Genomic DNA, 12,366 nt, shown 5'->3' on the forward strand with positions numbered 1-12,366 from the left:
AGAGACAGCCCTTTGTCTGTGTCCTGAAGCTGGAGATAGCCTGAGGGACCGGTTCTGCCCTGACTCGGGCGAAAGCGGCGGTGGGATTCTGGTAGATGGCGCTCGGGGGAGGGAGGGGAAGTCCGCGCCCCTCTACGCTTACCCCCGCGCCCCTCTACCCCCGCGTAGGGGTAAGCGGCTTGCCCGTGCTCCGCTTCGGGGGCTCTGCCATCCCCCGGGAAAATCCCCCGAAACGTGCGGCAGCAGCCCGGCGGCTGGACCGACCCCGGCGCTGGGGGGCCGTGCCGCCTCCGTCACCCCGCGGCTCCGGGCGGGGATGCCCTCCTCCTGTCACTCCCTCTGCCGAGGGTCGGGCCTGCAGCGCGGCCGGGCCTCTATGCCCGAGGAGCCCAGCTGGTACATCGCTTGAATTGATGATACATTGCGCTTAGGAGGCTGCGGTATGTTCTGCTCGCTTTCTGCGTTCTTATTAGAGCTTCTAGTACTTTGTCCAGTGGCTCTTTTAACTCTTCCTGGAACAAGCCTGTAGTCTGTGCAACTAGACTGCAAATAGCCTGCGAGCTACGTGAGTGAAAGCGCTTTTAGTTTGGAAATACAGGTAAGCATCTGTTGCGTTGTGTTTAGCAGGAAGCGGCTGTAGTTTTTTGTGTCTAGATTCCCATCTTCTACCTACACCCCCTAAATAATCAAAACTTACTTTTTTTTTTTTTTTTCCTGCGAATTCTCTATAGATATTTGAAAAAGCCACTGTTTGCTCTTCTTTGTGCTGGTTACCCAGCGCTTTAATAAGAATGGAGATTAAACTAGATGTTGTCATCTCTACATGTATCAAACAAAGAAAACCATGGCCTCGCATCTCATGGATTGGACAGGTAAGTGTAATGAACTTCTATTTACAAAACAAAATTCTGCAAAGTTTTTAATTATATAGTACTTTGCACTTCTGTTTATAGGGCGGGGGGGGGTTTGTGGGGTGGGGGGTGTAAAAAGGCCTCAGGAAGTAGTTTGAATGTATCCCAGTTAAGAGCTATTTAAATAAAGGGCTCATTTTTCGGTGTCGCTGACTTGAGGCTGCAGATTCAAAATTTCTCAGGTAAACAGTGGAGAATCTGTTGGGTCCTGGCCCCCCCACCCAAAAAAAAAAAAAAAAAAAAAAAAAGAAGACCTGCCCTTTACATGAGATTCTTGATTTCTAGTTTTTCATAACCTTTTTTTGCAGTATGTTGTTGGAAATCATCAACAAACCTTTTCCCATTCCATCCTGTATCTGTTCAAAGACATGCTTTCTTAGGCTTATTTGATGAAATGAGACTATAAAGTTTTTTTTCTTCTCGTCTAATATGTGATTTAAGAAGGTAACCATATAGGGCCAATTCCTCCTTCTATTGAAATCACTGTCAAAAATCTTACTAAATAAAATCACTACAGGATGAGATAACTAGCGTGTAATTTGTTGTGTTATTTGTTGGCAAGCAGGTCAGTTGAGGTACTTCAAAGAACTTTCTAATAATGATTCGTTTGATAATTTGAAATATGTGAACTGATGTCATCATCAGTGTAGGTTGATGGTACATGTGATGTACTGTAAAATGAATATGCCAGAGAATGAAGCTAATACGGTAATTGCAGATACATTTTTAAAATTTATTTTTCCCTAACATTTTTTATCTCAGTATTATTTTGCAGATATATGTAGGAAATAACATTTTAAAAAGTGAAATGCTCTTTTTTCTTTCACCAGGAAAAGGAGGCTATTTTTCTTCTAGATGATAAACGTATAAATGAAATTAACCTGGCATCAGGGAAGACAAAGAAGAAAATCCCTCAGCTGCAGTCATTGTTGAAAAATGTAGTTGTTTTAACAACATCAAGAAATGGTTAAGTAACATCTTATATATTTTAAACATATTATTTTATTTGTAGTTGTAACAGTTTAGTAAGGTAGACTTTCTAATGGATCTGCCAGTTCACTGTCAGCTTTAGAACTGTGGCCAAGATGTAATGACAGTAATTTTAAGTACTTCACAATAATATTCTTCAAAACATCTCTCCCCTGATGAACACAGGTGCTTGGTTGGCAGGAGTGCTTACAACAGGAGAATTGTTTCTTTGGAATAAAGATCGGGACTGCTTGAAAATTGTGCCAACAGTTGAAGAGTCTAGGAAAGCAGTTGCAGCAGCACAAGGTAGGTTTTTTTCAATTAGTCTTTTCAAAAATGGAATAGAGTAAAAGTGGTTTGTCCTTTTGTTAAGTGTTATTGCACAAGTAAAAGCGGTATTCTCACATTGTTTTGTATTTGTATGATTTGTGTGATAGCTAAAGTTTGACAAATGTTGTGTTTTCCACTTGAATGGTACAGTTTTTTTGCATTTAGTAACCTTCTGTAGATAGTAATTTGTTTTTAGATACGGTAAATATTTTAATGTTTAATGGTTATTTTTTAACTATAGAAAAACTTACTAGAGCATTTAGGCATTTATTAATAGTTTCCGTGAAAGATGGATTTCAGGAAAGACAGTTTTAGGAAGCAGGCCTGATGGTTAAGTCTTGTGGGAAGGATAATTCATAAAATGCATTAAAATGGGTGTTCCATCTGACATTACTGCCATCAGTGATGAAGCTGGAAATAGATACTTAAGGTGGCAGCATGGATTTCTTTTGATAGAGAAGCAAAGAAATTTTCTTCATCTTTTTAAATCTAATTCTAACAGAGGAAAAGAAACTATTCTGGCACATTATGTGGTTTGTTTGGTCTTTTTTTCAGAGTGTTTAATGAGATTGTACTTGTTTGTATCTGGAGATGGCAGAAAGGCACTATTAACTACTCCTGCAGCATGTGTCTTATTGTGGGAGAGCACAGAACATGGAAACACATCCTCTCCTAAAAGTTCTTCTGGCCGTTGGACGCAAATTTTGCCTGATGAATCAGTCATGTTGCCTTCTACTGAACAAAAAGAAACTGGAGTGCATGCTGCTTTCATACAAAATGAGGTAAAAAATAAACCCTAAAGCAGTTATTTAATTTCTTCAGTAAATTAGACCACAGAAGCTACAGTCAATTTTGAGAGTGTTGTATGCCTCTTCGATGTTGTGTGTAGGCTTAATCATTCAGTTCATATTAGATTTAATGACAACATAAGAACAGCCGTACTGCATCAGACCAAAGTTTATTTGGCTCAGTTATATTCTGGCCGGACTTTTTGTTTCTGAATGACAACATTATGTTACTTGATCTGAATTGTAATATCTATTGATCTAAATATGTGAATAATTAAAGAGAAAAATGGTGTCTAACAAGGTTTTTGGGTTTGTTCTGGTTTTGGTTCTTTTTTCCACAGATACTGGGTGACTGCTGTTTGTGCTCCTTTGTGTTTTACTCTGGAGAATGTTTGGTGCTCACATTTTTGATTATTCGATGGCATGAAAATAGCTTTAAATATGTTAGGTAAGTTCACAGATACTTAAAGTTATATTAGCTTAAGAGGAAGATTTTATTATGAAGTGCTTTTAGAGCTGGGATTCAGAGCTGCAGTTGAACATATTTACATTGATGTCCAATTAGCTTATGGTTAAAAGCACCTACCTAAGTTTGCATATTTGTGTTCATTGTGCTGCGTTATATATGTGGGCAATATATGGATTTATGTATGTATTCCATACTTCATCACTAACTTGCAACTAAATAAAACTGCGTGTTTTTATGATTGTGTGTAGGTGGCTATGTCTGCACACGCAGGTGTGTGTCAGCAAGTTTTTTGCATCATGCTACCAGAATTTCTTTTAATTTTGGTGCGTTCAGTGCAGCCGTGAATGTCCTGAATACCTCTTTCTCTTTTTTTATTATGGATATTTGTATATTTTGTTTTCAGTTCCCCTTGTCATCTCATGCCTAGACTATGTAAGAGTGTGTGTGTGTGTTTCCTTATCTGTGCTGGGACGATATACTGAGATAGTTATACTGATATAACCACATAAAAATGCAGTTGAAGAATAATCTTGAGCACATCATAGTCCATTCCTCTTCCTAAGGGAGATACACGGATGTATGAATTTAAATGGATATATCCTCTGCAGATGTGACTTGGGTAGCTTACTAAAATTTTGCCCTACACTTGATGTGGTACAGTTGCTTTTGTTAAATTATGCTAAGTTAGTAATCATCCTCCTTGCCCTATGAAGTGGCATCACTCTTGCTCAGTTTGTCAGTAGCATGGTAATGCCTTTCTGGTAATCCAAAAAATGAAATAGAGCATAACGTTGCCAGTGTAGAAGTGTGCATATATATACCGTAGTACTTGAAGCCTGAAATTGTAACCGTATTTCTCAGCCATGTTACTGAAAATTTATGCCAACTATTGCTCAGTTTCATTGCTTACTATTGTTTAACTCATTTTTTTCATGTTAATGCTTTATTTTTTGGTCTGTTGGGTGTCATCTTTCCAAATGGAATCTTTCTTGTGTTTTCTATCATGTTTTGAATCTTTCTAGGATCATGGCTTGGGTTGGAAGGGACCTCGTCTAGTCCAACCCTCCCCTGCCATGGGCTGGAACAACTCACTAGATCAGGTTGCTGGAAGCCCAGTCCAACCTGACCAAGCACTTCCAGTGATGGAGCATCCACAAATTCTTTGTTCAGAGCAGCATACTGTTGCTTGATTTTAATTTTTGAATTCTTATTATTCTTGTGTTGGATGATGTTACACCATTCCTGGCTAAAACATAAGTGCTTTAATTATATGGTATGCATCTGTATTTATTTGTGTGATCTGTACATATAGCCCCTATTTATGTCTCATAAAAATAATTCTCAGTGACAAAGCATAATTTTTAAACTTCTGTAAATACAAAGTATTTTTTATTTGTAAGGTTTTTGAAGAAAAATATATTTGTTTTTTCTATATTGTTCATGCTGTATGGTTTTTTTTTTGTCTTGGATGGTTTTTTTACGACGTAGGAATCATCCTGTTTGGCATAACTAATGCATCTTTTGGTTTTGTTTCCTTTTTTGGTATTCAGTTCTTTGCCATACCAGATACACTGGGTACAGCAGACTTGTTCTCTTGTTAATTTGGTTCCTCAGTGTGTGTCTGTGAAGTCAAGAGGAGGTTTGCTATGTGCATTTGCAAGAGATGGACTTCTACTTGCAGTAGCTGTTAATCAAACTGACCCACAGGTATGAGTGATAGACTATGTCATTTAGGCTAATATTTGAATGAAGTGGTAACAACGATGTAATAACACATTTTTAGGAGTGATTTTTCAGCGTTCTTACTGATATGTGTGATTATATTCACATTGATATCCATAGCTAAAAAATTTGCCACAACTTGTAATTTTTTGAATGCTGTTCAGTTAAGGAGTCCATATAAGCTCACCTGTCATTTCTAATCTATAACAAGTAAAATAATAAATAAATTAATTTCAGTTCCTGCATGGTATCTGCAAAGATTCTGGATGATTCTCAATCAGGCCTCAGTCTAACATGTGTTGGAGGTTATGTTCCTACTTTCATAACTTTATTACTTCTAACAACTCAGAGGCCAAATCTTCATGTAGTTTTTAGTGATAGTGATGACAGGGAATATGGACCAGTTAAAAAGAATATTGAATTATACAGTGAGTATATAATAATCTAGTTATTTTTCAAATGTAGAAATGGACATAGAAATTAATAAATGCTGTAAATACTGAAGTACAGTGTCACTTTCATGTGTAATAATGTTTCCAGTACTTCAGAGATAATGCATAACTTGCTAATAGATATAGGTTTTTACAATAATGACACTCTGATACAAATATTCATGTTTTCTTTATATTTACTTTTTCTTTCTAGGCAACTCAGATTTTGTTTTTAAACACACTGAATTTTGTAACTGTTTCGGGTAGCCTTAAAGGTTGTAGTAGCAAGAGCAACATCCCATCCAAGTTTATAAGGTCAGTAATTGATGGTTTTACTGCTGTTGTGGAATTTTTGGTTTTGTGTGGTGGTTTTGAGTGTTTTGTTTAGTTCTTTGTTGTGTTTTTTGTTTTTTTTTAACTGTCCTAACCTTTTGATAGAGAAATTTGACAGAGAAAAATATTTTTTCCTGCCCAATTTAGGTCTTACTGGGTTGGTGATATGAGTTGGACTCCTGATAGCCTTTTCTTGGCTTGCATGTTAAAACGTGGTTCTTTGATTTTATTGACATGTATGGGTGAATTGCTGACCTTGATTACTACTGGCTGCTCTGTAGAATTTGGACCTGCAGAGTTTATTCCATTTCATCCACTAATAACATACAGGTAAAAGGGTTTGAAAATGTATGTATATTTTTGTCATATGATCATATCTTACTTTCTAACATATTTTTACAATTTTATATGAACTTCATCTTTCAAATTCACTCTTTTGCTTTTCGTGTCTTCTCAATATCTGTTTCTCATTCATAGTTCTATTTCTTATAATGGGTTTGTTGTCATGAAAATTGGCATTGTGACGTGTAAGTATGCATTAAGTGATTTGTTTTTTTGAAAGTGTTTTGATTTAATAGTAATTAAAAATTAGAGTGACAGAAGTACTAAAAGCGTATTTATTTTAATCTAGCAGTGTTTCTCTGCTCACTATTTAATTTTACCTATAGAACTTTATATCACATTTCCATATCAAATCTTGTAAATAATATACTTGTCTGTGAAATCCTACTAATAAAGCCAGATAGTGTGTAAATGTAACATCTCATGAAAACATTCAAAGCATTTTAGTACCTTTTTACACTGTCTGGTTGAAAAATCAGATTATAAAATATATTAGCATAATTTAATTATGGTTATTTCTGCATGTATGCAGTTACTTTGTTTTCGAATAATCGAGTAACTTTCAAACTACTAAAAAATAAATAAAAAACCCCAGTAACATTACACATTATTTCAAGTTATTGTAGGGCTAGTATTGGAGTACATGCACAATGCAGCTTTCTGGAACTCATTAAGGAGTGATTTCTTTATAAGAAAAGACTTTGTAAGATCTCTTTTGTAAGAGAAGACCTGCGTGTTGATATGAAATATTTCTGTTGAGTGTCTGAACTGAGTCTGAAATACTAAGATGTAGGCCTTGAGGAATTTTTTTGGTTTTCATAATGACTTTATTAGAAGCTACTTAGAATTTTATCTTCAAGCACTTGGCATACACAATAAGACCTAGATAAGAAAGTGTGATACAGGAATTTAAAGTCAAATTTTGGAAAAATACTTATTAATGAAATAATAAAAGAATATTGAAAGCTGGTTTTATTTTTACCTAAATTTTAAAAAGTTGTAACTACAGCAAAATCCTAGCAACTCGCAAGCATAAATAGTGTTAGAGTGCTCATCCTGCAAAAATTCAGATGCTTCCTTAGAATTCTGAATGGACCTGTTGGGACAGTAGTGTGAGTGGTATTAAATGTTGGGGGTTTTGTGTCTATTCTGTGGATGATTATTACATATGATAGTTGCTGCTTATTTTTTTATGTATATTTTAGACAGCAGCACTCTCTCTGTCAAGACTCTAGTCAGTCTCTTGGTTCTTCAGCTTCTGAAAGTGACCTTATGAGACAGAGATTCTCTGTTGCTTCACATTCAAGATTACCCTACCTTATCATCTCTGATGGATACATGGTAACTGTGCTTAGATTTCCTAACAACCTTTCACCGTCAGGATTTGTAAGATCTCTTTTGCTTGATTCAACCGAACGACTTGAAAATATCCGTCAGAATTTACTGAACTCCAAGGTAGGGTTATGAATTATTTTGTAGGCTTTAAGTAAAAAGCTTCATGTGTATAAATGTCTGATTTGTAACCTGAGCAGCTCAGTTTAGTTTACTGTGATATTTGTATAAATTCCTTTGAATTCTAAAGTTGTTTTGGTAATACTGTTGTTCTGGAAAACAATGAATACACAGATTTCTCTGAAATTTTATTCCTTTGATGTCTGGGTGACATTCCAGTAAAATGTAGTAAAGGGGAGAGTTTTAACTGCCAATTCTTTCTGGAACTGTAAAAGAAATTCGGATTTCTTTATCTATAGAGTTGGTCCAGAGCATTGACAGATATTATGCTACTCTGACCAGCTCATCCTTTCAGAAAAGTGCAGAAAGGATTCTGTAAAATCTCTCTATATTAGGCTCCTGTTGTTTTAGGGCAGACATGTGCACTGTGTCCTGGATTGAGGTTGCCAATTAAAGCTAGCTTAAAGCATTTTTGTTTATTTTTCTGTCACTTCTGAATTGAGCTAAGTCTGTGAGAAGGGAAACTTTTGAAAGAAGAGGTCTTGCAAACTGTTGACAACCACATAAGTTATAATATACTAAGTTCAGAATTTTTGCAGATGGAATTTAACTTTTCCAGTTCGTATTTTGGATTTTTGGAGTAGTGAGTTACGATGGTGTTCATCTGTAAACTAGAAGAGTGGGCAAGAATTTGAGCATTTAAAGAGATATATTCCTAATAAGAATTCAGGAAAGCCCTACATGCTGGCAAAACTGTAGGATCATTTCAGAGATCAAGAAAGCAGAGTCTTGCAGCATGAATCAAAGTAAAGTTGTTTGGTACTGAGAAAATTCTGCATGTCTGAAGCATGTTCAAGTGATAGTTTGTATGCAGCATATGCCTACTGACCTGTTCTCCCCTTCTGTCTGGGACTGTTAAACTGAAGTTTTTTAGAGAAGGTACCAGTTTCCTTGTTTTGTTTAGGAAGTGTCGGTTTGATCTTGCTAGAGAAAAATAATGTTTTGTGTTACTGTTATTTCTTTTAGTCTAAAGGGAGACATCTGTGTTTACGTTCACTGTTGTCTTTAAAAGCTAGTCTTTTACAACATGCTCAAAACCAAAGTTCCATCTTTTCCACCATTCCAAAGTTCCTGGAAGAGGATACAACAGAAATGAGTGAGAAAACCATGGATTTACTGGTACATAATAGCATTTTTCCACTTAAACTTATGCAAATGATTTAATTTTGAAGTATTCTAAATGTAAAGAATTTTTTTTTTCAAATAATACAGGTATACTTGCTCTTATTAGGTATATTTTAAAGTAATTCAGTATTGGTTAAATTCTCATTTTCTTTATAGGTTCCAGAAATATGGTTATTTTTCTCAAATGATACTTGATTTTTATTTTCGTATATCTTATTTCATTCAGCAGTGCATTAACTTTTGAAAAATACATACTAATCTACATATGTCAGTTTATTGCAGTTTAATACTTTAGCTTCACTTTATAATAAAATGTAATATTACAGTAGTAAATATACTGGGGCTGTAAAGTATATTAACAAAGAAATACAGTATTATCCTTATTAAAGAAGATATCCTGAGTTTTAGAGGATTCTTCCATAAATTCCAAAATTTGTACAACTTTTGGAAGAATGGTTCTGTGATTAAAGTTATGTGTAGTTCTTCCTAACTCCATTTCATGTTTTTGATCTTTGAAGTTTTTGAGCTTTTGTTGAAGGGCTTGTATATTTTACAAGTAGCTGGCAAAAACTCTTCCTCATTCTCTGGGCTTAATAAAAGATAGGGTTTCACTTTCTGCTGTATTTACAGTGTAATATTCTGTTGTTGTTGTTAAATATTAAATTTCTGTCCACACAACTATTCCAAATAGCTACATTTAGTTTGAGATCTAGATGAAACTGCTGTGAATTAAATTTATTAGCAATTAAGCAAATTAAGCATAAAGATTTTGTTTATGAGACTGACTGGTGATTTCTTGAAGACTATGCTCTCTTTCAACAGACTGGAATTAAACTATTTTTTTTCTGATTGTCTGATATAGGATTATGAAGAAGAATCAGATGACAGAAAGCAGTTTTGCAATAGCCCTTCCCACTTCTATAGCCAAAGAATACATTCATTTGTTGCTAAAGCTGATCACGGCCACTTAGAATTTGCATCAATGTTTGATACTATCCATGCAAAAGACAATACTGAAGAGAAAGATAAATTATCAGTGGAACTATATACCATTCAGAAAAACCTTCTTGCTGCATGGCAGATAGGTATTTCAAAAAATGAGGAAGAGAAAGATATTTTGCTGAATTACACAGTGAACTGCATTATCCATTTTTTCAACATTCTTCAGTTTGTGAAATGTTCACTACTAAACCAGGATGCATCTACAAACAAGTCTGCGAAGAATACTCACTGGATGCGTTGTGTGCTAAACTGTTTTCAGCAGTGTTTAAATGTTTTGTATTGGCATTCAAGAGCCAGTCTGACTGGGCATGTGACAAAGATGACATTACAAACTTTAAAACTGATGCTTGTACAGCAACAAGATCAGTTGTTCTCAAAAAACCTTTTGGCATGCTTCTGTCTTTTGAAAATGGTTTCTCACACTCTAAGTAGCATGTGCATACTACAGTATGAGAATTGTTTCGCATCTCCTCATGGTAATCTTGTGGAACTGGACTCCCTCACTGTGCCTATTTTCCAAGTTCTTGATGAGAATACTCCTCAGCAATTCAGCTCACTGAAATCTCTGCTCAGAGAGCCTCCTCAAGCAGTAAACCATGATGCAAAACCAGAAAAAAGGTATGAATAATCTGTGCATGGAGAAAAAATCAAAGGGACAACCAGGTGATGGGGCCCAGTCAGCATGGGTTTATGAAAGGCAGGTCCTGCTTGACAAACCTGATCTCTTCTTGTGATAAGGTGAGCTGCTTGGATGAAGGAGAGGCTGTGGTTATTGTCCGCCTAGACTTTAGTAGAGCTTTGGCACCATTTCTCACAGCATTTTCCTGGAGAAACTGGCTGCTTGTGGCTGGGACAAGTGTACACTTTGCTCGGTACTAAACTGGTTGGATGGGTGGGCCCAGAGAAGGGTGGTGAATGGAGTTAAATCCAGTCACAACTGGTGTTCGCCAGGGTTCAGTACTGGGGACAGCTCTCTTCAGTAGCTTTATGAGTGATCTGCATGAGGGGATCAAGTGCACCCTCAGTAAGTTTGCAGAGGACACCAAGTTGGGTGGCAGTTGGTAGATCTGCCCCAGGGTAAGGAGGCTCTGCAAAGAAATCTGAACAGGCTGCAGTGATGGGCCAAGGCCAACTATGAGATTCTTTTTAATAAGAGAAGCCCTAGTGTGTAGAAACTTACTAAGCTATTGGAGCTATTTCTTCTTTGAATATATAAACTTGAAAGATGCTTAAACTGAAGTGTGCTATCCAACTATTGGGAAAATATATCATCACTGGAGTATTTCTCTACTGCAGAACTAAAATTAATCCAAGTGTGTTAATCATATGAGCAAGCTGTTCCTTTCCAGAGATTTACAGCCTAAGAAGCATTATAACTTGCAAATTTATTCTTAGTACAGTAAAATGCATTTCTTCAATAAGCTGAAAGTATAGTACTGTGTTCATTGCAAATTTCAGTTGTCTCTGCAAAGGTAATCCACGTTTTCAATTAAATGTGCTCCAGGTACTAAGCACTGTGCATGTGACTGACTCTGTATTAATAATTGAAGTAGGAGTGCTAGAGAAGAAGATGCAGATGTGTTGCAGTTCTGTGCGAACTTTTTCAAGTCCCTGGCAATGTATATTTGCTTGTATCAGCAAGTTTACTACCTATCTGAGCTGATGCATCTAGTAGCTGGGCAGCAGGGACTTGTCAGCAACATGCTCTTCAGTCTTTTGTTTCCTTGTCTTTGCTTTTCTGTGTTATGCTTTCATTGTGTTTTTAATCAGTTTTGTCTATAGAGACACTGATACCTGTTTTGAAATTTATCTAGATTATTTCATTTCCCAGTAGTTTAGATAACAAGGGATTAATTTTGGGTGCATTTGGGTGCTTCAAATAGATTGCAAGTTCAGAAAAATCAGTGTGTGTTGGTCAAAAAAGCAAAAACCAAGGCAAAAAGTGTTTTATTTTTTTCCTCGTCATTGAATTCAAGAAAATAGTTGTTAACATAAAATATAATCTAGTTTTCAGATACGTAATGCAAAATACAAAAAAGTAAGAAATCTGTGTTAACTTCTGATGATTTTCATAGACTATACTTCTTGAACTACAGGTTGATTGTACTGTGGCAATTACTGTATAAAAAAGTGGTTTGGTATCAGATGCAGCTGAACAGAGAAGTGAGCAAGAATGCAGAAGAAGAGTCTGTTGTCTCATCACTTATAAGTCATATACAAGCAACCCTCCAATCTTCAGGAGTGACCTTAGAAAAACATTTGAAGATTAATTCTGTGTCTGGTTAGTACTTTGGAACGAACTACAAATGTTAGGTAGTTGCATGGTAAAAAAGTTAGTAGTGAGACTTTTCTGATCTGAACTCTCTTGATGTCCCAGTACACCTGTAGACTGTATTATAGTCTTTAGAGCTTTTTGAGCTAAATAAAAAGAC

At 36.0% G+C, this 12,366-nt stretch overlaps 1 protein-coding gene across 3 annotated transcripts in view; it reads left to right on the forward strand.

Moving 5' to 3' along the window:
• The first annotated feature begins 150 nt into the window (after nucleotides 1-150).
• CPLANE1 (ciliogenesis and planar polarity effector 1) overlaps nucleotides 151-12,366 on the forward strand; it is a 58,500-nt gene continuing 46,284 nt past the window's right edge. For all 3 annotated transcript variants that reach the window (XM_026865912.1, XM_026865913.1, XM_026865914.1), the window contains exons 1-13: nucleotides 151-170; nucleotides 732-872; nucleotides 1,742-1,877; nucleotides 2,067-2,186; nucleotides 2,766-2,992; nucleotides 3,340-3,446; nucleotides 5,018-5,174; nucleotides 5,835-5,935; nucleotides 6,101-6,283; nucleotides 7,501-7,750; nucleotides 8,774-8,926; nucleotides 9,795-10,552; nucleotides 12,031-12,215. In XM_026865912.1, coding sequence (XP_026721713.1) covers nucleotides 792-872; nucleotides 1,742-1,877; nucleotides 2,067-2,186; nucleotides 2,766-2,992; nucleotides 3,340-3,446; nucleotides 5,018-5,174; nucleotides 5,835-5,935; nucleotides 6,101-6,283; nucleotides 7,501-7,750; nucleotides 8,774-8,926; nucleotides 9,795-10,552; nucleotides 12,031-12,215 — 2,458 coding nt within the window. In that variant the 5' untranslated portion in view covers nucleotides 151-170; nucleotides 732-791. The remainder of the gene's footprint in view (nucleotides 171-731; nucleotides 873-1,741; nucleotides 1,878-2,066; nucleotides 2,187-2,765; nucleotides 2,993-3,339; nucleotides 3,447-5,017; nucleotides 5,175-5,834; nucleotides 5,936-6,100; nucleotides 6,284-7,500; nucleotides 7,751-8,773; nucleotides 8,927-9,794; nucleotides 10,553-12,030; nucleotides 12,216-12,366) is intronic.

This window comes from Athene cunicularia, assembly GCF_003259725.1.
Source record: "Athene cunicularia isolate RWA chromosome Z unlocalized genomic scaffold, athCun1 chrZ_part1, whole genome shotgun sequence".
NCBI classification, from domain to species: Eukaryota; Metazoa; Chordata; class Aves; order Strigiformes; family Strigidae; genus Athene; species Athene cunicularia.